At 37.6% G+C, this 27097-nt stretch overlaps 1 protein-coding gene across 1 annotated transcript; it reads right to left on the bottom strand.

Moving 5' to 3' along the window:
• Positions 1-813: 813 nt before the first annotated feature.
• Positions 814-26044, bottom strand: LOC114353363 (ryanodine receptor-like; the record flags this gene model as incomplete). The annotated part of the gene is made up of 29 exons (XM_028305337.1): positions 25929-26044; positions 24951-25133; positions 24068-24239; positions 23267-23436; positions 21999-22123; positions 21219-21422; positions 20066-20235; positions 18901-19091; positions 18289-18429; positions 17603-17757; positions 17105-17246; positions 16212-16422; positions 15929-16006; positions 15495-15625; positions 14848-14938; positions 14292-14441; positions 12463-12616; positions 11520-11647; positions 11017-11097; positions 9431-9530; positions 7376-7493; positions 7082-7162; positions 6847-6959; positions 6369-6480; positions 4433-4569; positions 3874-3981; positions 2851-2965; positions 1571-1709; positions 814-888 (listed from the first exon to the last, which is right to left on the bottom strand). Coding segments are annotated over exons 1-29 (3891 nt in total), but the record flags the coding sequence as incomplete, so codon positions are not given.
• Positions 26045-27097: the final 1053 nt, after the last annotated feature.

Below are 27097 nucleotides of genomic sequence, written 5' to 3'. Positions count from 1 at the left end.
GCACCATAACTATGTAATTATTTGTTAGATTGACAAATAAAAATATATGTGTCCAATATTTTTTGATATTAAACATGACGGACTAAAAAATTTTTTTTAGGAAACTAGCCTATTGATAGGTTTTACTTATTTTTGGGAAGTTAAGATACGTTCTGATCTTAAGTGACTGTGTTTTAGGTAAATTTTAACAGAAATCAAGAAATAATATCTTCCATTGAAGGCAATATTTTTGCGCTTAAAGAGGCAAGTCATATTTATAACTTCTCTTACTTTGGACTATATTATCGGTTAGAAGAACAGCGTCAAATATGTAGTTCGTGACACCCAAAGCCACAAACTTGACAATAGCTAAAGCCTGGTCCGTGAGCACGTAGAATTTTGTCCAATGACCCCAAGCTACCCATTCTTATCGCTCGCGCGTAATTATGTTGCTGTCGCGCTCGCACACTCACTGCGGGCGCCCGTCGGACAGTCGCGACAGCAATATAATTACGCGCGAGCGATAAGGATGGGTAGCTTGGGGTCATTGGACAAAATTCTAAGTGCTCACGGACCAGGCTTTAATTACAATTGAAATAAAGGCATATTGCGAACTTTTTGGCTACTTTGACGTCACGAACTATTTGACGCTGACTGTACTAAGAAAAAGTGGCGGAAGAAGGCCAGACAATATAATCTGAATTTAAAAAATAAGCCCGACTAAATAAATGAAAACATTTTTAATCTATTCTAGAAAGAAAAAGTTTTATTAACAAGAAAAGTTAGTAAGAAACCATAGACAATCGTGTTAGCCATAAAGTCGCTAGGACTTACGTTCAAACCTCCTTGGCTGTCATACAAGGTGGGTTTACTAGCCCTTGGGAGCATGTTGTCATATCTTTGATTCGCCTTAGGAAAAAAGGGTACAGTCAACACAAAATTATTTGACAAAAAAACAAAATGCCAGAAAACCTCCTAGGCCAGAGTTCACCAATAGTGTTAAGGATAGTTCACATTGCAACGGGGCGTTAGTGGGTCGTGCGTGGGGCGTTCGTCAAAATTCCAGATACTGAAAAATTTTACGCACCATGTAGGAATGTGAATTTACCCTTAATATGCTAAGGTAAGTTCGTGAGACCTTCAAAATATTGAAGTAAAGGATATTTACTGCTTTTTCGTCTAATGGTGATCTCTGGCTGATGATGATATTGATGGTGATAAGTTTCCCTAAAGGGCCTCGTTTCCTAATGTAAACTAATCACAAAAAAGGTACTTAAACCATTTTTAATTATTAGTCTACTATCTTTATTGGAAACGTACTGATGTAGCTTCATTTGATGCAAATGCAATGTTTAATCACAGATGTAAATACATTTAAAATAACTCATTATTAACACATTAATTCAAAACATTCTTAGAAGGAATAATTCACTAAGTTTTGGACATAATTTTGGATACATTATGAATATATGAGTATCTTCTGCGTTAGATTTTAGTTTGGGTTCTCTGTCACGTCAACCAAACTTTGTAGGGTACAAAATCATTCAGATCAAACAAACCCAAACCACACGAGCTTTGACATGATATTTACCTGTGAAACGCGTATTTGAGGGTTAGGTCTCCTTGGTCCTCTCTCTGGGGAGACTTCCGTGTCACTGAAGGGATCTGGAGTCTTCGACTTGCGAGACTTCGCCCTGTCACCGCTCTCGCCGCGTTTGCTTTTGAAGAACCTTCAAGGATAATGCAAATGAAGATAAATATTAAAAGAAAAGTGCCTCTACACAAAGTAAAAAAGCATTCGTTAGTCGTTAGTACGTAGCAAGGTACCAAAGTAGATGTGAGTCAAATCTAACATAATATCGACATCAAAAGTAACTCTAAGTCAGCACCAATGTAAATTGACATTTTTTTGAACAAAAATTAATATAAATTAAGTAGACTGAAGCAGCTAACACTCCAATAGAGTCAGTTTTTATTATTTAAGTTTCTATTAGTCCAGCACTGAATTTCTTTACTAACAAGAATAAGACAGACATGATACGGCGTCAACTAGTAAATTCACATTTCATTGTGTCGCTTTTCGTAACCGGTTAATTGGTAAAAACGGCTAAAAATAATAGGGAACTAAAATATTTAGGTAAATAAATCATCTAAATATATAAAAGGAGAAACTGACTGACTGACTGACAGATCAACGCACAGCCTAAACGGCTAAACGTAGGCACTTGAAATTTAGAAGGGACGTAGTTTAGGTACCGTAGAGGTGCACTAAGAAAGGAAATCCCGAAATTATCACGGGAACGGGAATTAGCGGAAAAATCCTTTTGTATGAAAAATCTAAACCGCTTAAGTTAGATGCTTGAAATTTGGTGTGCAAGTACCTTAGTAAATTTAAAGCTTAGGTACAACAGGATATCGTAAAATTCCCACGGGAACGGGAGTTAGCGGGAAAAAACATATGTATGAAAAAATCTAAACTGCGTAAGATAGACCCTTGAAATTTGGCATGCAGGTACCTTAGTAAACTTAAAGCTTAGTTACAACAGGATATTGCAAAATTCCTACGGGAACTGGAGTTAACCGCTGAAGATAGATGAAGGGGGTAAAACGGGATCCACGCGTACGAAGTCGCGGGCGGCCGCTAGATATCATCTATCTATCTATATAAATAAAAATGAATTGATGTTCGTTAGTCTGATTATAACTCGAGAACGACTGGGCCGATTGAGCTGATTTTGGTTTTAAAATGTTTATCGTAGTCCAGGTCTAAACGGTGAGTAAATACGCGCGCGATATTGTTTTTCTGTGACAGACAAAATTCCACGCGGGCGAAGCCGCGGGCGGAAAGCTAGTTAATGTATGTATATTTACTTGAAAGGCGATCTTCCTCTCTTATCCTTCTTTTCATCGGCCAGGTTTTGGACGCCCAACTCGTATTTAGACATCTCGGCTTCGCTCGTCGACCTATGCATGCCGTTCACTTGACCTACACAAGGAAAGTGCACTTTATTACATAAGAAATAAAGTTGAAGATAAAACAGTTAAGTGCAGTGAAGAGTTAGGTTTGAGATTATAATTTTGATACAGATTGTGTGAGTTAGAAGTATAAAAGATGCTAGAAGAGTTATATGGACGAAAATATGAAAAATATTTACTGAAAATGTTTTTTTAATACACAAGGATGTTTAATAAATTCACAGACTTTTACAAAAGTATAAAGAAGTAAAACTGATACTCAACGAAAAGTTAAAAGAAGACAAAAAGTACTAAGTACCTATCTAATAACTGTGCTACCTTAAGCAATAGTATAGGTCAAAGATAATGAATATAATTACTATCAAGTAAACAACTAGTCATTGAAAAAAGTAATTAATAAAATTGTATTTGTTGAAATAATTTGTCAATAATTTTAATGAGATCATTATTGTTAGGTGGTGTTCTGTAAAGTGTCAAAATATTACGTTGATGACGTTTTAATTGGACATAAGGCTGAGGTATAATCACATTACTACGGGGCATGCTACATATATTTATACATAATTATTATGAAGTAAATGCCGGTTCATGACTGACATAATAATTGATAACCTATCAATTTATCAAGTTTTACTCTATTACACATAGAGAAATTGGCAAAATATTATAGAATTATCTTTACATAAAATCGTACGCCCCGCACTAATGTGCATATACCTTAAGCTTTATAAACAACTGTAGACAATATTCTCAATAACGAGATTTGGCAACAAAACAATTGAGAATATAGCCATGCATATATCCATTTTTTACTAATAAAAAATGCAAGATGAAAGTTTAAAAGACTGTAGACAACTTAAAATGCCTGTGAAAAAAAATGAGACAGCACAGAACGAGAAAAGCAAGCAGCCAATCAACCTTGCTGGTACGTCACGCCTCTCGTCACCGAGCCTTTGCGGGGGGGTCTCGAAGGCTGCCTCTTCATCTTTGACTGGACGTCGTCCTGGTTATCTTCGTAGTGCAGACCTTGGGACAGGCAGGGTGTGATAAGCCGTGGGGGTTACGGGCAAAGTAACATGGAAGCGGGACTTTTTGGGCGAAGGGATGACGCTACATTTTCCAGAAGTTTTTGGATAGATACAGTTTATTCTGTAACCAATTATTGATACCGATTGATAGAGCTCGTGAAGCACTTTCAGGATCAGTAACCAGTTTTTCGATATCTTGTATAGTTTAGTAATAATCGAGTGCGATCACTTCTCGTTTCCACTCTGTATACAGTTATTTTTTGCTTTAGTTTTTTTTTAATATGATCACGAACCGAGAATCCAAATCCAATAATTTTCCTTTGAAAATGCAGTCATCCACTTTAAGGGGCATCTAAAAAAACTGTGCAAACTAAAATTAGTAAAAGGTGGTAAAAAATTAACAAATTGGGAGATTCTAAAATAATATTAAGGGTATTTTCAGTACATACCTTTGATATCATTCATGGTGAACCCACTTCTCATAATCTGATCGATGTGGGCTGGCATTTGGGCCTCAGTTGCTTCCTTCATCAGGATTTGTTGACGTTCTTTGATCTCCACCCATCTTCTGGCTTTCTCTTGTTCACTGGATAAGACAAAGGTAGATAGACAGTTAAAAATTAATCGAAACACATTAACTACTAATAGTATAGTATAATAATGAGTCTAGGTCATACAGACTTATCAACTCTAAAGCACAGTATCGCATTTCGCGACCTGTCATCACGTTTCACGCGCAGTCAATGAGGGCTATCGTTTTTATACTTAACAGTTGGCACCCCTGGCGATTGACAGGACCTTACTCTACAGTGGCGCCATCTTGATGAGTGCAAATACAATAGTCCTCCTACCACTTTAGCGCTCACAAGTTGGCGCCACTGTCTTCGCTACTAGTAAGTGACAGGACCTTACTCTACAGTGGCGCTAACTGGTGAGCGCTAAAACGATAGCCCTCATTGCATGGCGAAGCGTTTACGTTACAGTGCGGATAAGTGTGAGTTGCAGTATGGACTTTCATACAAAGAATACTGACCGCCTCGAGTTGATACGTTAACGATTCCTTTCCGGGTTGATGAGTGTGCTACGTAGTACGTTCGTAATAGCAGAGTAAATACAAAATTTAGCGTGGATTAGCGGTGAGGTGCGCTGAATTTTGTCAGTGTGTGCGTGCGCGCCGCATACGTATTGGCGCGCGCTCACATACAAACCGCGCTCGGTGCGTTTCTATGCAGATGACCTACTCATTTGTCTTTACTCTGGTAATAGTCCCGTTAACCCCTCGTGCTAAGTTAAATGAGTATTTCTCAAAAAAAATGTACATTTTGAAAAAAAAAAGTGTGCTTTGAAACAGTTCAAAAGTTTTATATTTATAAATCATCACACAAAAAACACACACACACAATTTTGAAGGATGAATATTAATCTTTAAGATAACGATGAATTATAGCTATAATCCTACTTATTACCAAATATTTAGATATTTTAAAAATAGTCCTTTTTTACCTTTCATACAAAAACCTGTTTGCCACCCTAGCTTTTTCATGTATTTTTGTTTCATAAAATGCGATACGTAAGTTTCTGTATCAAATTGATTTTCTATGGGGTGTCATAATGAATTGGCAATTTTAAGCAAAAAAACAAAATGAGTCGCTCTCATTTACTATTTCGTTATTTACTCTTTAGTTACGATTTATTTCTACTTTCCCATGGTTTCTGAACAATTTTTTTTTAGGAATGCCGCCAAAAACCAATGCCGAAAGGCAAAAAGCTTACAGAGAACGACTCAAAATGGATAAACATGATGGAACAAAAATAATTTTATTAAAATAGTATGAATGATTACTCCCTTATTTTATTTCTAACCCCTTAATATTACCCCCTATTAATTGGGTGCATACTTACAAATATTTCGAATTGAATAAATGAAGAGCATTCACAATATTTCGCCAATGTATAACAAGCCTTATGGCCTTACTATTTCGTTACTACCGTTTCGTTACGTACATTTTTTTTGAGAAATACTCAAATATGCTTGGGTTCACCGGAATAGTCTAGCAGGCGGGATTCAAACCCGCGTTCCTGACACTGACACTATTTCAATATTGTATTATATAATGTTTAGGCTATCATCATCATCATTTACATCTACAGTTGAACAATTTCCTCTTCCAGTGATTTCTAAATTAGCCGGTTGGAAGCGGCCTGCATTTTGCGGCGTCCTGTAGTCATCTGTCCACTTGTGGACGTGCAGTCATCTGCCCACTTGTGGACGTGCAGTCATCTGCCCACTTGTGGACGTGCAGTCGTCTGTCCACTTGTGGACGTCCCAACATTTGGTTTGGACTATAGATAAAATACAACAAAGTGATCGTACAACGAACTTACCCTATAAATTGTGCCTGGCATATGACGGGCAAAGACAACCGTAGGAACTCCCAGTTGGCCTTTTCCATGGTCTCAAATGTGTTGTGAGAGATCTTCATGCAAGGTGGTGTTTCTAGAACAAATATATCAACAAATTAGTTCATAAACATAAAACACGGGCAGATATTTTAGTGCCATTTGTTGCTATAAAAAATAATGGTCGTTTGCTACTTATTGGTACTATGCTCGGAGTTTCCCTGCGTGATCGACTCAGAAATGAGGAGATCCGCAGGAAAACCATATAGCTCGTAGACCTGATGGTCGTTGGGGCAAAAAAGTTCTCGAGTGGCGACCACGGGCCCGAGTAAGCTTCCCACTAGGTGGACCGACGATCTGGCAAAGATCGCGAGAAGTATCCGGATGCGGGAAGCGCAGGAGCCGTCGTTGTGGAAATCCTTTGTCCAGCAGTGGGCGTGGCTGAAACGAACGAAGTACGTACCGGAGCCAGCTGGGATCCTGGTAACATCTATCCTGGTGTCCAGCATTTCATCCGTGTTTTCAAAGATGGGCTGGTCCTTGGTGTACCAGTGGGTGACGTCACGCTTCATGTTCCTGTCAAATTACGTCGAAAAATTACAGTCGTGAGAAAAAGTATAGTTTAGGTAACTTTTGAGAATGCAATATCACAAAATATTTGTAGGAAATTATAAATAAATATTTATTACAATACTTACACACAGAAAGGTTCGTATCCTTCCTGAAGACCGCACGTGGTGAAGTATTTTAGAGTGTTGACGTCTTGTCCATAAGTCAGCCTGAAAAGAAAATGAAGAAAATAAAATGCTGCTTCAGCTGTGCTCGTTTACAATTCTCGACATTTTATAAACTATTGAAGAAAAATTATGGTTAAAATAATAAAACGTTTTGATTACGTTTAAAACGTCATAAAGACTCATTTTTCAAGCGCAAATATAGTCATTTTGCCATAATAAAGAACGTAAAGTAAAAAACAAAGAAGAATAACTTACCGGGCCTTCTGTCCCACTCCAAGTGTACAAGCGGGAACGAAGTTATCTCCTTGTACATCAGCAAATGTCGTCTCTCCACCGAGAGCGTCCATCAACAACTCACCATTGAGCGAGAAACCTGATATAACATGAATAATTAGAAATATGGCAACAGTAATTGGGCAGAAAAACTAATGGAAACATAATTTTACAAGTATTCGGCCAATGGACAAAACTCCAAGCCAGTAAAGATAATTAAAGAAAGTTTGCGGCCAATGGACATAACATAGCTCCTGGCTAGAATAGTTATAATTTAAAAAAATAGGGGGCGATTTCTGCGGAATTCCCTACGGCAGATGCTTTTGGCATACGAGTACATCTGCTTCGTATTGAACAAATATTTTAAAATTTTACTTTGTCTTACTTAAGTGGCTCTTCGTTGAATAGATTGGAATAGTTAGCCCAGCTGGTTTGATAAAAAAACTAAGTAATGTTTTTCAGTAACCTTGTATGCAATAGCTTAAATAAACTGTAAAAAACAACTTTGAAAATATATCTTTTCACATAATTGTAGGGCAAGCAAAAGTAGAAATATTTAAAAAAATATCCAACAGTTTGGCCAACTTTAATGAAAAAACCTAAACTACAATATTCTAGTTCACAAAATAGCCGAAAATATATTCACAGGTTACTGTTATTTTGTTAATAGTTAAATATTAGTTCTATAGAAGTGCAAACAACACAAATGATCTATACATGTTAGTTACGACAAAACTGTGTATTTACAACTAGTCATGGCAAACCAATGGAGTTAATCACACATTTTAGTCTTATGGATTATGTTAATGTAACTAACTATCTAGAATCTAATCTAAATCTCTAAAGAACTACTTCAAATTGAACAAGAATTATTTTCTAATAGATAAAACTAAAAAAATTGAAAGCTGCTCTTTCAAAGGCAAGAAAAGCGTCAAAATTCTGAACATACGCTTTGAGTGTTTAAATCATTAATTTTATTTAATTTTTTAGTCTGTATGTACGACCTACCTGCCTATTACTTAATTAGTCATGCTATTTCGATAGGTTTTGGAATTCGGAAAATTGTGGTTCATTTTACGTGTGACATAGGAAACTTTCAGTTTGAAATCACAAAAAATATTAATGGAAAATTTTCACGTTACTGCTTATTTATTTTTGCCCATGACTGTACAATAAAAGAAACTCGTTGCAATGACAGTGCTCAAAAAATAATGTTTTGTTGAATATTTTTTGTTTTTTAATGTTTTAAATATTTTTTTTGATATATTTTCCCTGTACGACTTTAGACTTTATTAAATTTAAAAATTCATTGGGAAAATTATTTTTTTAATGTAAGTTATACATCAGGGCTATCAAAAATAAAAATAAAACTATTTAATTAAAACTGAAAGTTTCCGTGCTATGATAAGAAAATACCTACGTGGCGAGCGTCAGTTTCAAAACAATTCAAATCAAAGTGTATCCAGTGCTAATTCAAATTTGAAAAACCAAGCGAAGCGATGCGGTGGCCGTAATTGGTATTATTTGGAAGCGATGTCAGTCATGAATTTTGATGCGTTACGGCTCTGGAATAACTCTAAAAGCTGTTTAGCAGTGTGGCAAGAATACTTATAAAGGACTTTGATTTTCTTATTTTCTTAAAGATACATTTTTCTAGGGTAATCCCTATAATAAGCATATAAGTATGGCATAATTGCCATAACATGACATAGTCACCAACTAATATCCAGGTTTTCTAAATAAGTTTCGAACAAAATCTATTTATGAAATTCTTAACTGTACCAGCAATAAAAATAATAAGATTTGACTGTCATCAGTCCTCTTATTGCTAGCACAATATTTCTGCTACTCAATCAGGAAATTAAGTTTAAAATACATTGCAGGACACCATTTCATGGCAGTTTTTTTGCTGGCAACTGTACATAAGATGCCCAATTGCCCATACTCTAAAAATATTTTTAAAACATTCTTGCCACAGATCTACCAAAGCCAGCCAAAGCTTGGTGTTGAATGGAGGAGGCGTCACGTGATATTTACTTATCGTCTTATCTATCAGGTCTAAAAAGACCCCCACAACGTCGCCGACCGCCCACTGCTTGCCAAAAGACTCTGTGCTACCGCTGTATACTTTTTCCTCCTTGAAAATTCGGGAAAAATGCATGTTTCAAAATCAAAATATCGATGAAAAAATATTGGGTTGAATTATTGGCAACCCTAGCAATAAATTTTGAAAGTAAAAAAGATACAATTTTCAAGATGGAAATACAAGAAACAACTCTGATATTTAATAAATATTGATTATTCTGACTTTAGCATGGACTAACTTTTATCTATTAAGTACAAATTACAATCATAATGTTGCTACTTTTTACTGAAAATCTATGCATACTTATGGTGGTAAAACATCCAACAAGTACGTGATTTTTATGACACAAAATGTGATATTTAATAATTTTTCTATAGCTAATTCTGAAATACATAAGAAGATGGATTAATTAAGAATTTGGAGAGGGAGAAAACAATGAATACAGGCAACATTTAGGGATTTAGGACACATTAAATGTTACCACATGTTAACAACATAGACATTGATACATCAAAATTCTCCCTTGATACTTTTTACAAACTCAAATCATCAAATTTTTACTATTTTTATGGTCTTTTATCTTGGATTTAAATTTTGATCAGGTTGAGAAGTAGTCCAATTTTTCACAAAATAAAGTTGTCCAAAGAAATCGAAACAATTTTGAGTGCCAAAAATATTTTCCCTATCTTTTAGTTATAACTAAAAAAGTTTGTGCAGGTAAATCGAAATAAAACTATCAATTTTGAATGCCGAAAATCACCTCCCTAAGTTTTTGCAAGATATGCATAATGTTTTAAAACGCCAAAAATTCTTATCATTGATTGAATGGACCTTTCATTAGTGGTCCCTTTATTTCTTTCAACAATAGCTTAGATCTTTAGAAACCAATTGTCTTCAATCAACATTTTCCCAATTTAAAGTACCAATTTCTCTTAAGCTGCGTTATTCAAGTATCAAGACAGCTTATTGTCCGACTCACTGATGGTCATATCCCAAACATCCAGGAAGCATCCGACTATGTCGCCCACTTTGAATTGCTGTCCGAATGCGTCGTTCGAGCCACCGTGGACTTTTACACACTGCGTATTGTGTTTTTTTAACTTTCATAATATAAAATAGCATATAAAAACTAACTTTCATTTTCATAATGTAGAATCAAAAATACCCTAAAAAACTACAATAGAAATGCTAGAAAAGTACTGTGATGAGAATGGCATTTTGAGACTTTCAAGTTAGCAGTAATATAATTTCTTACTGATTATGAAAATATATTTGATATTTCATTCAGGAATCGAACCTGACAAATTGGTCCTCTAAAAATAATACCGTATCACAATATGTAATGTCATTTTGAGCTAAGAAATAAACAAAGTTTGAAACATAGTATTTTAAAATAACGTCTAAACGCTCAAGTTTTTCAAAAAAGGGGTTGTCTACTTGTTTCATTTCCACTCCAGTAAATCTTAACTTCTCAAGAAGTTCTCAAAATATATTCTTACTCTAAAAATAAAGGTAGATAGATAAATTGTGGACTTACGTTGTAACCGTCGAATGCCCAAGAATTTTCGTCTTGCCCCAGCATCATTCCTGGGGCCATATCAGCGTGGGCCCAACCAACCTGTGATAGGAGATAGCAAAGAGTTTAGTATTGTTTAATGATTTCATCATCATCATAATTACAGGCCATTTGAGTCTCTACTGCAGGAGGACTACCCTTTATAATCTATCTGAGGCAAATGGATTATTTAGCCATCGGGAGTGATGGCCAGACGGGTTCTAGGCAGCATCTAGGATTTAATCACCATCATTTCAGCCCCAGGACGTCCACTGCTGAACACAGGCTTCCCCCAATGATTACCAGACTTCGGATCGGTCAATTTAGGATTTATTTATTGCTATTTACGCTGATAGTGCGATATTTGTAATAGTAGTTGTAGCTAATAATAGCAGTCACTCGCCACTGCCAGCTAAAATGTATACAGCGCCATCTATTAGCAGCATTGGGAACTTTACCCATCAACTTTACTAATAAATATTTACCCTCATCGGCCCAGCAGTCAGGATCTCAAACTCGAAGTACCACTTTCCAGAGCTGACTGCGTAATTCTTCTCCGCTCTATACGTCCTGAAATCAGCTTGTTTCTGTTTCGAGGCTTCAGCTAGCAATGCTGTAACAAACAATATTTTTACTGCACCCACGAGAAAAGTGATTGTATGAAAGGGATTTTAACTTTATGTAAAAGAAATAAAATTCAGAATTCATTGGAGAAATTTGTAAAATTTATACATAATAATATATCTAGCGCTTAACTCAGTGCCAGAGGTATAGGAGCGGCACGGAAGTGGTGATATTTGACATATTATGACGGCACAAAGCTTAAATCTAAAGGAGATCTGTACCTCTAGTAGGAAAAACTTTCGAGTTCGTTTCGTTGCGTATTCAAAGTGTCATCGAAAAATTTTGTATGAAAAATTAAACAGCGCCCCCTATATTATAGCCGCCCTAGGGGGCGCTGTTTCATTTTTCATACAAAATAGTGTATAGGGGCGTAGTGTGAGTTTACGTCAAACGCATTCGATATCGATTGCGTTAAAAAATTGATGAAGATTTTAGTTCTTGCAAATATCCGCTAAGGGCGCTATACAATCCGTCATACATTTAATGTCATTTTCGTCTTATTAGAATAGTCGATATCGAATACGTTTGATATAAACTACGAACCCTGAAGCTACGCTGACTTTTAACGATACAAAAACACTTTCCCGTGTCACTTCCATACCTAGACTTACAAACGGGATTATTCCCACCTCTCGTTCCCACCACTGCAACTCCTGTGTAGCCAGGATCTACAGCTTGACCGCCACAAAAACCCGATCAATGAAGGTCAAGTTTGTCCCGGGGGAAAGTTAAACTGTCATAAACAGGTCCTTGTAGGGTTAGGTTCGCAGAAAATTCTTTTTATAAGTAGTAAAAAAAACATACCTTCATGTTGCTCTCCTGTGGGCGGATCCAAGTTATATCCATAGACTAACAGAGTCCTGACAGTCTCAGACGCGGTGTCCCGGTTGGCCTTTTTGATCGCGTCGTCCACTTTTGGGTACGGCACCAGATGTGGCGAGCGGTGCATGTCGGGATCCTACAAGGTAAAATAAATTAGCGTATAATCTATCTAAAACATTGTTTTTGTTTAAATTTCAGACACTAGCCCTTAGGATACAGTATTAGCTACTTTAAGGACTACTAATTCAAAAGATTGATTGGTATAGTTTTATTTTTAGACTTGCAACATTAAGGCAAATGTGATTTAAAAAGGTGTTTTTAAAAAACAAGGTGTCTATTCAAACTACAATTATATTCCAAAATGGCTGAATGGAAATCCAATATCTGATAAAGAAGATATAGCAAGCCAAGTCTTAATAGAATAGTATAAAATATTGAAAAGGGGAATATAATTCGTCACAAGATTTTTTAGTCAATAATAAACTTAAAAAATAACAGTTTACATATCAAGTTTCTGACTAAAATTATCTACATGCATTATTTGTAAACATAATATAGATATAATTACACAAATAAGTAAGCATAAGTACTATAAACATATGATTATAACAATAAAAACACAGTAATATGATGTCTTCTTATGTTGATTGAAGATAAACACAAACATAACTAGCTGTGACCCTCACACCTAGTAATAAAGGTGATATATTAAGTGTGAGAGTCACAGCTGCCATATCTGTTATGGTGAGACAAACTAAAATAAATAAAGACACGAAAAAATCAAATAAACAAGAATCATAACAGTAATCCTATACAATACATAATAATAACATGAATAATTCATAATAAAAGCTAATAAATACACAGCTTCATTGTTGAATGTTGATACTGATGTTAATGGTCAAACACAACTAGCTGTGACCCTCACACCAAGTATAGATTAGTAAAATATTTAGTATGAGAGTCACAGCTGTCATAATTGCCCTTTACGTGAAAAATGTTAAGACAATCGATGCGACGTTGCCTTGTAGATGAAGTCGATGGTAAAAAAAACAAATGAATAACCAAAATTGATGATGATGATCAAACACAACAAACTGTGACCCTAACACCAAGTATGAGTCATAAATATTAAGTGTTAGAGTCACAGTTGTTGTATTTAAAACAGAAAAGAATGAAAAAGATACAAGTGTATTTACTACAAATAAAACAGTTATGTTCGATGATGTAATGCAAACAAATGTGGCAGTTACAGCCATTGTAATCTAACATGACAAAGATAATAAGAATATTAACAAAAATAACATAACAAGAATATTGACTGGTGATGAAAGCCAAACGCAAATAGCTGTGACCCTCACACCTAGTATAAATACTAGTGACATATTAAGTGTGAGAGTCGCAGCTCTCGGGTTTAGCCAAGTCAGTAATCACGAAGGCAAAGAAACTCAATTATATAAAATTATCAGTAGGAGCGAATATAACATTAACTACATTAAATAAACATAAAAATAATACAAATAAATATATGGATACTTGACATTGCAAAAGCGAAACTATACATAATATTATTTACATGTCGTACGTAAAAATAATATAGCTCGCGGAACAAGAGTTGAGGCCATCAACACAAGCAAAGAAGAAAAGCGTATACAGATACAAAATCGCTTGTCACGCTGACGTCTTGCGTATTCTGGATTCAAATATTACATCAGTGTGAGTATGTGTTCGCCGCAACTTTCGATGCGCGACCTACAATACAATACGTAATATAATAGGCAATAATAATAAAATTAAGTAATGTAACTGACCTCATTGAGCCCATAAGTCCATCCTTGTTGGATGCGCTCCCTAGCCCAAAGATTGTGAGTGTTCTCAGCAAGCTGGTCAACTAACTCATCCATCTTTGGTGTTAGGGTGACAGCACTCAAGTCTAAGGGTGCTGGCTTGTAACCGTTCGACTGGGGAGGAAACCGTAAAGCAGTTAGACAACATAATAATTAAACAAAAATCAATTTAATTCCACTTCCTATAAAACTAGGTAGGTACTGATAGTAGACTTTTGACTCATGAAAAGGATTTTGTCAAATAGAAATGAGTCGTTTTTACTGTACTTTATAAGTAAAATAAGTACTATTTTGCAACAATTTTTAGTAAAATATTATACTCAGTAGGATATGTTTTGATTCGCAATAAATTTTAATTAGATTAATTGCAAAATCTCAAAACAGTAGAAAGTCATTTTTCTTATTTACTTGGACGACATCATTGTTATATCAGAGTGCGATGCGAATAAAAACTGCATTGTCGTGAGACCTTGTACACACTGTGGTAATAAAGGATTAAGTATGTACGATAACTACTTGCCTGCATGAAAGGCTCGTTGGGCAGACGAACGTTGCGAATACGCGCTGGGGGCTTGTCAAGGCTGATGTAGTAGCCGAGAGCAAGAATAGTCCTGAAAGAAATTGAATATTAATCCATACAGTTAATATACCTAGTGGAATAGAACAAAGAACTGAGCAAGCGAGATGTCACTAGCTGCATCAATATGTGATAAAAAGAGATGCGTTATGCAACGTAACAGAACTGTTTGGACAGTTCGTTAGCACTTATTGGCTAACGCTGAAAATCGTAGATAGTGCTTCAGAAACGTGGTGACTGGTTCAGTGATTGATTATTGTACAAAACAGTGAAATAATTCTAGAAACTGACATACAAATGACATCCAGTAACATCCTAAAATCGGTTTCGTTTGATAACTCGTGGTTGTTGCTCTTCTTTCTTTTCTTATCTTTCTTTTCAGCCAAATGACGTCCACTGCTGGACAAAGGCCTCCCCTGGTTGTTGCTCTATTCAGAAGGAATATTAACTTCTTTGGTTTGGTTTAATCATCTAAAGAAGGGAAGCGCAAAAGATTGCAATGGATTGAGGTGCACTACACTTAGGCGTTTGATAGTTTTTTTTTTCAGAAATAGTTATAAATGAAGTAAAAGGCGTTTATAGTTATTTACTTGAGTGTTTGCACCGCCAACTGGATGTCGTATCGTTTCTCAGCGGCGGGGAGCCGCTCGAACGGCACCAAGCACGGGTGGATCTTGTGCAAGTCTTCGCGCTGATCTCCATACATCCATCCCGCTTCAATCTACGAAAAAAAATCAAATTAGTGTACTAATTTAATAATACCTGAAATGTGAGAAAGGTGTTATTGTATATGGTGAAACATATAGGGTCGATTCTATTCTTGACATATACATAACTAATTTTCTTACGGGGCCAACATATTCTCAAATAACACATTGATATCTCCATGATAAATTACTGATTGCTGATGGCTCAAATAGAAAGTTTTTTTTTCAATGTTTTTACTTCAGTCCCTTGGGGAAAATTATTGCATTTAACAGTTAAAATCAATCATTTGAGGACTTTATATTGACATTGGACTTACCTTATTCATGGCCCACATTTCATGGATATTCTCCGCTAGTTTGTCTCTGATTTGTTCGACATACGACGGCAAAGTAATCTGAAAAAGAAAGAAAAAATAGTTTATTTATAAGGATGCCGAACAATAAGAATTTTTATTTAAAAGTCATAAAAGTAATTAAGTTTGAAAATCGTTTTTACACGTCCCAATTATAACTCTACCTTACTTCAGGACAATAACTGGGCCAGTGCTGATAAGAACTAGCACAAGAAACTCAGTGGTGAGGACTTTCACCTTCACATACCTGCAAAGTATCCACCGGTGTGGGTACAAAAGCCGTATCATCCTGCACCAGTGGTGGCCCAGCTAGGGCCCGCTTGGCCAAGTTGCCGAAGTAGAAGCACGGCTCCAAGGCCAGGATCTGCTGAGGCAGGAGAGACTCCACTAAAGGGGAGTAGCCTTCGGGCGCCGCGTAGCGCAGCCGGCCGTGTTCGCCTCCGAGAAGGAAGCGGCAACTGGTGGAGAAAGATAAATAAATACCGTAGGCCTAGGATGCGAAGCTTATCTGCCAATAGAGAGAGATGGCGGATAGGGTTGCCAGGTCACAAAAGCCGGACTATGTGCTTCATTTTGCCGGACATTTTACCCTAAAAGCCGCACATGTCACGCAAGCAGCAGCTGCAATTAATGTAGTAGCTCACCAGTGTTTACAACGACTTTAGCCAAAGGCAGTCTCCAGTCTACCGATAGACGTAAACAAGCAAGCAAGATCTCTAGCTTTCTCATACAGCCTCTACCAGCTATGTTCAGATAAATGTTGCGGGTATGCCTTACAATTTTCGTTGACCGATTAGACCAAACTTATCCGAGAGTAACTCCTGGTATAACTGGCACATTGAAAGTTTCAGTATGGGAAATATGTCAAAACTGACGGTTTATTCTGAGATTAATATTTAGGTACTCTTGTTTGGTCTAATCCACCCATAAACGATAACCTTATTACAAAAAGATAAACGCGCGTTGAACTCCTGTTTATATTCACATTTTGTATGGAAATTATGTTCTAAACCAGTATTCAACGCGCGTTTAACTTTTTTGTAATAAGGGCCTAAAGTTCTAGTATTTATTTTCTGCCTATGTTCTAATTCAGACAGCATGAATTTACTATTCTTGAAGATTTATCTTCGTACTTCTTACCTTAATTTACTCGAACAACTGATGACCGGGAAGAACATGCCTTCCAAGTTGAAGTTGGTAAAGGATCCAGTGACCCTTACTCCGTTGAACATAAAGTTTATAATCGGCACTGTCAAATCTAGAGCACAGCCGATCACGTCACCTGAAAGTAAATGACGATATTAGAGAAATACTTAAAGACTGTCTTTCATAAAGTCATTGTTTGTTTGTTAACTAAACCGTATCTGTAACTTTAATATCCAAATCTTTAGAAATCATAGCTTTTCAGTGTAAAGTTTTATCCCCTATTACAATTTTCTTAGCAACAGATTGTAACAAAATTTTAGCAATCTAGTGTGCCATAAGTGGCACACGCAAATTTTGTGTCTTTTTGTAGGCTTCAATATTATGACAAGTCTTATAAAAATAGTGCAGTGATTTATACTGTGAAAAGTTAACAAGCCAACAGACAATAACTCATGTTAAATATGAGTCTTAACGTAAAGGAATTAGGCTCACTTTTCCGTATATAAGGCTCCTCAGCATGCGTCCTGTTCACAGGTGTCTTTCTTCCTCCAGACCACATAAAAGCACCGTCGAAACCGAACGAGTAGAGGTCATCCCCTACTCCGTTCCCTCCCCATTTCTCACCACCGCCGGGGTAAGGGACGTATCTGGAAATTGGAAAAAACGAAACATGGTTATTTCGAGTACGATATGGCACATATTTCAAGTTTTGTGCTCCAAGTGCGATAATTTTATTCAGCTTAACAGCAATATTCTTTAATCTAATTTCAGCTTCGTCAATCTTTGGAGACTTCTCTCTATCCGACATAATCTTCCAAAATATGCCATAGAAAGCGAGGAAGGCTACAGCACCTCTCGTTCCCGCCACTGCAATTCCTGTGTAGCCAGCTTGATCGCAAATGGAACCCCAACCAGTGGAGGCTAAGTTTTGCATGGAAGTTTTTAATAACATCATTATTTTCTTTAGGTTTCCAACAGTAGCTGAATAAACTGCACGTTCCACAATCACTATACTACTTCATTTAGGTAGTTATGTATTTATTTATGTAATAATATCACATCTTTTATCTTTACCAAAAAATGTTTATACCGATGGTTTGGCACCCATATTACAAGTTTTGCCTTTGGCCCTAGATGGCGCTAAATGAAAATGTCAAATGACATTTATAAATCCTTACCCAGCAGTGTTGGCCCATCCAATCCTTAGATGAGGCATCATGTGCGTGGTTTTCTCAATGTGGTCCATCGTCACTTCGAAGTACCACTTCTGGTACACTGCCGAGCCTTCCACGCGGCCCACGAAGATGTTTGGGCGGACGCTGGAAATAAACTCGCTGTTAATTTTCATAATAGCCTTTGTGATTATGTATACTTAGGGTTAGGGGGCTTTTTCGATGTGTTTAATATTTACGGATATAGAATATTTTCGTAAGGCATGCATACAGGATGTAAACGATAAGTGATGTAACTCGATTATTTTTAAACTATACAAGATATCGAAAAAACTGGTTGCTGATCCAGAAAGTGCTTCAAATGCTCCATCAAATGTAACAGATGTTGTTCTGTGATGAACTCACACCTTCTCCGTTACTTATAAAGATGAATCTCGTGCTCTATCTCAATTACACAAAGTTCAAAATACCTTGACACGTTTTCCAACAGCTGTGTTTTAAGTAGCAGATTTTCTAATCAGACACAGTATCTGTGAGGACTTGACAGGTACTCCGCTACCAACGCATATGAAACAAAGGGATCTGAACTCTTTCCCAATAACATAAGGTTTAAATTACCTCGACACATGGTCCACCAGCTGTGTTTGCAAAAGCAGATTCTTTCCAGGCAGGAGGTAGTCACAAATGTTATTCTGTGACGACCTTACAGCCACTCCGTTACCAACGCAGAGTGAACAGAGGACGTCCAATACTTTTGGGTCACGTCCGTGTTTTTCCAGGAGAGAAATGATCACTTTGATGTGTTCGTCCTGTTAGGGAAAAAAAGGTGTTAAAAATTTAGAATAAGAGCCAATGAAACTATTTAATATCAAAGTGTTCTAAGTTTGTCATCATAGCAAGAATTTTATGAACACTGTTGTGTTCCGGCAGTTGGAGAAGTAAATTGACCGACCAAAATTCAGAATCCTCAACCACAGTGGAACTGACTTTATCTTATCTCGATTATGAAGATTGTGTAGCAAACCGAGCAGGAATAGCCCCACTAGGAATCGAAGCCAGGGCCTCTGGGTCTGAAGCAGGTGGTCTTACCACCAGACTACAGAAGCGGTTTTTTAATGCAAAACAAGGCAAGTATATGACCGCAATCGCACCAGATGTTAAGTGAGATGCAGTCTAGGATGGTTCATATCTGCCCTGTAAGTGACTATTCACTCTTGCATTGAAAAGATTACTTATCTACTGAACTTTTCATAAAGCTTTCCCGTTATGATAATAATTAACTTTTAAAAAAATAAAACCGACTTCAAATGCGTGAACACAAAAAAAAAACTTAAAATTGAAAATATTGCGTATAAAAAAGTTTATCCCCAATTTTCCACCCTTGGGGGTGAAATATTTTCTTCAAATTTGCATGAAACCACCCTTTTGATAATACCTATTCAACAAAAAAATAATCGTTCAAATTGATTTATAATCGGCGGAGATATTGCGTATAAAAAAGTTCATCCCCAATTTTCCACCCTTGGGGATTGTTTTTTCTATTATAAAATTTAAATGGGACCACCCTTGAGGTATTACCTATACGCAGAAAAAAGATTTGTTCAAATCGGTTCATAATTGGCGGAGTTATCGCGTAACAAACATAGAAAAAAAAACATACGGGTCGAATTGAGAACCTCCTCCTTTTTTGAAGTCGGTTGAAAAGGCTTTCATTCAAACAATAGATTGTTAAAAAATGACGAAGAATAAGAAAAAAGAAAAGTCTCTAGAGATCTTTACTCACCCGCATCATATTCAAAGCCTCAGGCGAGTCGATGAGCACGCAATGCAGTACATCCAGCATTCCTGTGCCTTCCCCAGAAGCCTGGGAGCCGAGTCGGGAGAACAGCCAGTTCAATCGGTTGGAGTTGGCGAATTGAGCGCAGTTTGTGTGGTTGCCTTTGATTATGGCGGCTAGAAAAGAAAACGTGGTTATTGCCAGTGTCTATTTATGCTTAAAAAGCACCCAAAAAGTGATTTACTTCAAGAAAAATCATATATCATCTCTTTTCCATGAATTTCAGGTAAAGATGTGGCAGTTTACTAAGACTTTTTTATAAGAATTTGAAGGCTTGTTATACGAGTTTACACATACATTTGCCTACTACACATGCACGTTACATAATGGTTAATAATTCACCACCTTTAGACATGAATATTAGATTAAACATAGGTATACGAAAATAAAATAAAATAGCTAAAAATGACGCTACACTTGTCCACTGCTGAACAATCTGAACATAGGCCTCCCCCAATGCTTTCTACACTCGACATCAAATATATCGCACCTCCCGCGACAAGCATTTTCAAACGTATGCATCCCCACTTCCCACCAATATTGGCACCATTAAAAAGCCTAGTTCTAAGCTTCATTTCATTAAAGGAAAGGTTTTTACCCCAGAAATTTGTCTTTAGAAGGATCCAGAGTCACTTCTTCAAAAAATAGGTAGTTACGCTTGAGTCAACTTTTATGGCTGTAAAACTGTTAAGTTGGGATTAATCGCTATCCATCTGTCAAAGAGGACACGTGAAATCATTATTTGGTTTTATAACAATAAAAATTGATCCCATAGGTGGGCCCAAAGTGAGGTATTCTTTCAAGTCACATTTATGGTATATGTTAATCATTTATTAAGAAATTAAATGTGTTTTTCTTTAAGGATATTTATTGGGCTTTCAAATAACACCAATATTGTTGGGGCACTATGATTGTGTCAGAAGAAAATCGTTAAAGTTCGCGTCGCGGAAGGTGCGGTTTATTTGATGTTGAGTATATGTTACCCGGTTGGTAGCGGCCTGCGCCCAGCGCCTACCTGCTACCTTTATGATGTCGTCGGTCCACCTCGTCGGTGGACTATCAATGGTATGGTATTATTAATTACATAGTCATTACTAACCTAGCAGCTGATACAAGTATCCCGATATCATGTCCCAGCTCTGCCCTGACTCGTCGCCTGCCAAGAAGCCGGCTAGGAACCCTTGGGAGGTGATGACGTTGATCTTGTCGATCGCTTCCAAGATCAGGTTGAGGATGCCTTCCTCTTGGAACAGGTCTTGACGATTCCGGAGAGCGCGGAACTTGTTCTGTTTCTCTTCGTGTTCTGGAAGAAAAAGAGGATTTGGAAAATTCTTGGGAGTTAATGATTTCATTGCAACATTTTGCATTTAGGAACCTAAAGTAGCAGTATTTTCATTAAAATTTTGATCAAATGTAATCGAGTAAATTATTATTCTTGTGACTGTTGATATGCCTCTAGATTCTAGAATCTCTAAGAGTCAGATTTGATTATTGGTGTACAATTTTAATAAAAAAATTTCATGAATGCATAATAAACAATTTAAATAAATAAATAAATTTTCTTCAAAACGTTTTTAACTAACAATTTTTTTCCGACTGTACTTCAATTCGTTTTAAACAATGCATCTTTTATGAACTTTAACGATGGCATGGGACCAGTTGCCGAAAGAAAAAATATTTAAGGCTGACTAAGGTGACTAAATTTCCCAGCACCAGCCCATATTATTATTATGTTGTCTCGAATTGATGCTAGTGCAAGCTATATTCGGGACGTGTACAAGCGCCCTGTAAAGGACCTAAGTACTGAATAAATGATTTGATTTGTTTGGGCCAAGTTAAAAGTGGGCCAGTTGGAACATGTGAGATGTGTAGAACATACCCATATCCTCATCAGGCTGTGCGAAGTAGTTGATCAGATCCTCGAGACACATGACCATCTCGCCCAGGTTGACTGACGCGAAGAACATCGAATGCCGACGGTTCTCTTGCAGTGTTTCTAGGCCACTGTTGGGAAGTAACGGAAAGATAATTTAGATTTTTTATTAGAATTTTGCTTGATATAATTAATAGATAGGATCAGATTTATCATTACCTCACAGTCAATTGACACACTTTTTTATGAGCTGTTAACATGCACCAATGATCTCATTTCCGACGTCAAAAAGGAGGCAGTTCTCAATTTGGTTGGTATTTTTGGACAGTGATTCTGAGTTATTTAATAACTTACAAACTTGTAAAATTGTTTCTTTTTTCAAGGTTATTGCAGGGCGGTTTTTAAAACCCCATAAGATATAGAATGAAAAAATCGTAGCGCTTAACTGAGTCAGTTTCTGAGGTATGGGAGCGAAACGGAAAGGGTGACATTGATATAAAATTTATGACTTAAGAGAGCATACAAATCTAAAGTACAGTCGCGGAATGAAAAGGTTCGTCACCTTAGTGTCGGTTTTCGCTTGCACTAGGTACTGTAAGAGTCAAACCTGCCAACATAACCGTGCAAGAAACAGTGCTGCTAACATTTAAATAAATATGACGTTTGCTAACGAATAAGGTTTTGCTTGTTTATTTTTCTATCCCATCAGTGCAATGTTACAAAATGTAGTTTTTTTTTATTTAATAGATAGGTAATGGCAGGTTGAACCAACAAGAAGGTTTTAGTTTATCAATCATAATAATCTTCTTGACAAGTTAAATCGTCAATCAACTTTGATCTAATTTTGAACTTTACTGGCGAACAGTTAAAGATTATTTTCTCTAACTCGAGATTATTCTATAACATAGTTTCAAAAGGTAATTATTAATTTAAATGAATATAAATAATATGTGCTCGCGATTCGTTGAAGGAATCAATTTGAAAACTGACGAACCTTTTCATTCCGTGACTGGACATCTGAAGTCTCGATGACTCAGTTAAACTCTAGACCTAATAGTAAGGGCCCTCACCCACTGTGACTTTTTTTAGCGATGCAGTCGCGCTGTTGTAGCGTTAGTAGCGCGTTGGCAATGTTGGCATCACTCCAGTAGTGCGTTGCAAATGCGACTAGCGCGCGTTAGTAGCGATGCTGTCGCTCGTTTACGAAACGCGCAACATAAAGTCGCCGTGGGCGAGGGCCCCAATATAAGTTATAAAATTAAAATATTCCTTACTTGATAAACTTAGTGAACAACGAGGAACACTTCCTAATGACTCTGGCTGTCCTGGACTCTTCCTCCTGAGACCTGGAGAAGTCCAGCCCGTCGTCCATCTTGCCCTCCTCGTGTAGGATCGCTTGTTTCTCTTCCACTTTGCCAACGCCTTTCTTCTTCGTCTCGTAGGACTGAGGACAAGTATAAATAAAAGTCATAAAACATCATAAAAGTTATAAATGGTATAGTTCTTGCAACTCACGAAGGCGAGTGAGCTTTACTTGTGTGTGTACGTGTACATGCACATAACGATAGTGTAATAATGACTATCAAAACTTTTGAAAAATGAACAGTAGCGAGCCACCACACATGTAAAGCTAACTCGCCTTCGTGAATTGCAATAACTAATATCAAGCTAGTGTCTAGCTTATGTTAACATAATATGCATATACGAGTACCATTTACCTAACATCCTGTATAGTTTAGACCAGTGGTTATACAATATTTTCCAAATGCGAACGACAATGCTTGAGACCCTTTCAAAATATGAAATGAGCTAACTTTCCGATAAACTTAGCTTTCATTGGTGAATAAGAGGTAATATATAGGGACATGCCTCCTTAACCCCTCTGGCCAACGTGAGAAGTGTAGGCCAAAACCTTTATTTGCCTCTAGTATTAAGCAGAAAGGTGCTGGACTATGGGAGGCCTATGTTCAGCAGTGAACGTCCTATGGCTGAGATGATGATGATGATGTGACAGTGGGTGTTGCTCCTACAAAGGAGACTAAATGACCTGATGATGATAATAAAGTTGATCTTACCTTATAAGACAGCCACAGTCCAGTCTCCGAGTGCTGCACGATGACGGTGGAGTCACCATACTTGATGATGGGCGCTCCAATCACCTCCAAGTCTTTGTCTTCTAACACCACCTTCTGGTCATCTTTTTCTTGCCGGAGACAGAAGGCACAAGAGGCTGTGGTTGCCTCTTCCCTGAGATGTAAATAATGTTATTATAATAAGCCACGATAGCCGAACGGTGAAGGGGTCGGACTGGGCGAATCGTGATCCGAGAAATGCGGGTTCGAGCCCACTCATGACTCAAGCATATTTAGCTTAGTACGAGGGGCTAATAGGATTATAGTAATTTGTGCAATGACAAATTACCTGTCTTCTTTTTTTATCAAAATTAAATCAAAATTCGTTTATTCGTGGAACATAGGTAAAACTTTTTAAAATAAATAAATAATTAAGTAGGGCTAAGGCTGGGTTGCATCATCTTACTTTAACTATAACAAACGTCAAAAGTCTGTCAAAATCCATAAAAAACACTGGTTATGGTTGTAGTTACGGTTAAAGGTGGTGCAACTTAGCCAAAAATACAAAACATCTTTTCAGTGTAACCTTAGCGATAGTTATTAAAATTTTTTAGAGATTAGAGTCAAGCAAGGCCAATTTATTAGGTAAGCGAAAAGGTCGTGGGTTCGATTCCCGCGTTAGGCAGTTCGATTTTTTCAAGTTGTTTATTTAAAATATTTAAAACCTTAGGATAGTACTAAATAAAAACGTCATCAACGAGGCATATCACACTTGATAGTTGACACCACCAGACAAACATAATTATTTTCTATGAGCTTTCAAGAATTTCTCCTATAGATTTTTGATGGCAAAGACTATAAGATATCGTCAATTCGTCATACACACCTGCTAACCAAATACAGTTCGTTCTGGTCGTTAACGCCCAGGTATCTGCCAGTAGTGATGTGCCGGATTCGCATCGGGTGGTACCAGTTGATGAAGCCGCCGGCCCACTTGGTGCGCGCTAACTCTAACCGCCAGAGGGAGCGGGCTTGCGACATGACGGAACCGCCTTCGTAGACTACGATGCTGTGGAAGAAATAGTCATTAAGTATCATTATTATATTAGGGGTTAGAGAAATCCGCCAGCTAGGTGACACACGGCACCCATTTTTTAATTACGATCTTGTGCCGCAAAGGTTAAAAATTTCATAAAAAGTGTGCTCCCTCCCTCTCCTTCATGACGATCGGTCAAAAGAGAGATGTAGGTTATGGCGTGAGAGAGCTGATTTTCCCTGCCCTTTTGTCCCTATATCGGAGATTCCTCCGCCTGGACATGAGCTCCCCTGGCCTAACTGGAAGTCTTTAAATAGACTTTGGACGCAGGTCGGCCGTAATAAGGACAATCTGTTCAGGTGGGGATTCTTGGATGGCTCAAACTTGGAGTGCAAGTGTGGTTTTGTTCTCCAGTGGACGAAGCACATGAATATGATGTTGTGCCCTGCGTGCCCCAAAAACTGCACGCAAGAAGATTTAATGAAGGCTACTGACAACGCCATTCTTGTGGCGGAGTTTTGGGCTGACGCTGTGTAGGTTTGTTGTCAGAACGACAAGAAGAAGAATAGGTGTTTAGGTATGAAATTGCTGTTTAGTGTGAAAAAGGAGTTCCTTTTTTAGTCAGTTTTTATTGGCAATAGAAAAAAAAAAGTCTAAGGGCGCTTTCAAATTAGATAGAGACGTGAGGAAGCGTTGGTCTACTTCGGTAGTGACGCTAGAAATTGTTTAAAAACTAGTGGCGCCACTGTGGCGCTACTACCACGAACAGCATTATGAACCTAACCCTCAGTTTTATAAGAACCATTTTCGCAAACATCTGCAACTCACTTCTGTCCAGTTTCTTTAGCCCAGGCGCTGGGTATGGTCAGACACTCGTCTCCTCCGTGGAAGAACAGCTTTATGAACCTAACACGCTTTGTTATAAGAACTCTTTTCACAAACATCATCAACTCACTTCTGTCCAGTCTCTTTAGCCCAGGCGCTGGGTATGGTCAGACACTCGTCTCCTGAAGAACCGCAGTGAGCACAGCATTATGAACCTAACACGCGCTTTTATAAGAACCCTTTTCGCAAATATCTTCAACTTACTTCTGTCTAGTCTCCTTAGCACAGGCGCTGGGTATGGTCAGACACTCGTCTCCTCCGTGGAAGAACCGCAGCGAACAAAGCATAATAAACCTAACACGCTTTGTTATAAGAAACATTTTTGCTTAACTTACTTCTGTCCAGTTTCCTTAGCCCAAGCACTGGGTATGGTCAGACACTCGTCTCCTCCGTGGAAGAACAGCTTTATGAACCTAACACGCTTTGTTATAAGAACTCTTTTTGCAAATATCTTCAACTCACTTCTGTCCAGTTTCTTTAGCCCAGGCGCTGGGTATGGTCAGACAGTCGTCGCCTCCGTGGAAAAACCGCAGTGTGCACAGCATTTTGAACCCTACACACTTTGTTATAAGAACTCTTTTCGCAAACATCATCAACTCACTTCTGTCCAGTTTCTTTAGCCCACGCGCTGGGTATGGTCAGACACTCGTCTCCTGAAGAACCGCAGTGAGCACAGCATTATGAACCTAACACGCGCTTTTATAAGAACCATTTTCGCAAAAATCTTCAACTCACTTCTGTCCACTTTCCTTAGCCCAAGCACTGGGTATGGTCAGACACTCGTCTCCTTCGTAAAAGAGCCGCAGTGAGCACAGCATTATAAACCCTACATGCTTTGTTATAAGAACCATTTTTGCTAAACTCACTTCTGTCCAGTTTCCTTAGCCTAAGCGCTGGGTAAGGTCTGACACTCGTCGCCTCCGTGGAAGAACCGCAGTGAGCACAGCATTATGAACCTAACACGCTTTGATATAAGAACCATTTTTGCTTAACTTACTTCTGTCCAGTCTCCTTAGCCCAAGCACTGGGTATGGTCAGACACTCGTCTCCTCCGTGGAAGAGCCGCAACGAGCACAGCATTATGAACCCTACACGCATAGTTATAAGGACCA

Source organism: Ostrinia furnacalis, unplaced genomic scaffold, assembly GCF_004193835.3.
Source record: "Ostrinia furnacalis isolate ACB-3 unplaced genomic scaffold, ASM419383v2 OfSCF0167, whole genome shotgun sequence".
In the NCBI taxonomy this organism is placed as follows: Eukaryota; Metazoa; Arthropoda; class Insecta; order Lepidoptera; family Crambidae; genus Ostrinia; species Ostrinia furnacalis.
This window is presented reverse-complemented; position numbering and strand designations above follow the sequence as displayed.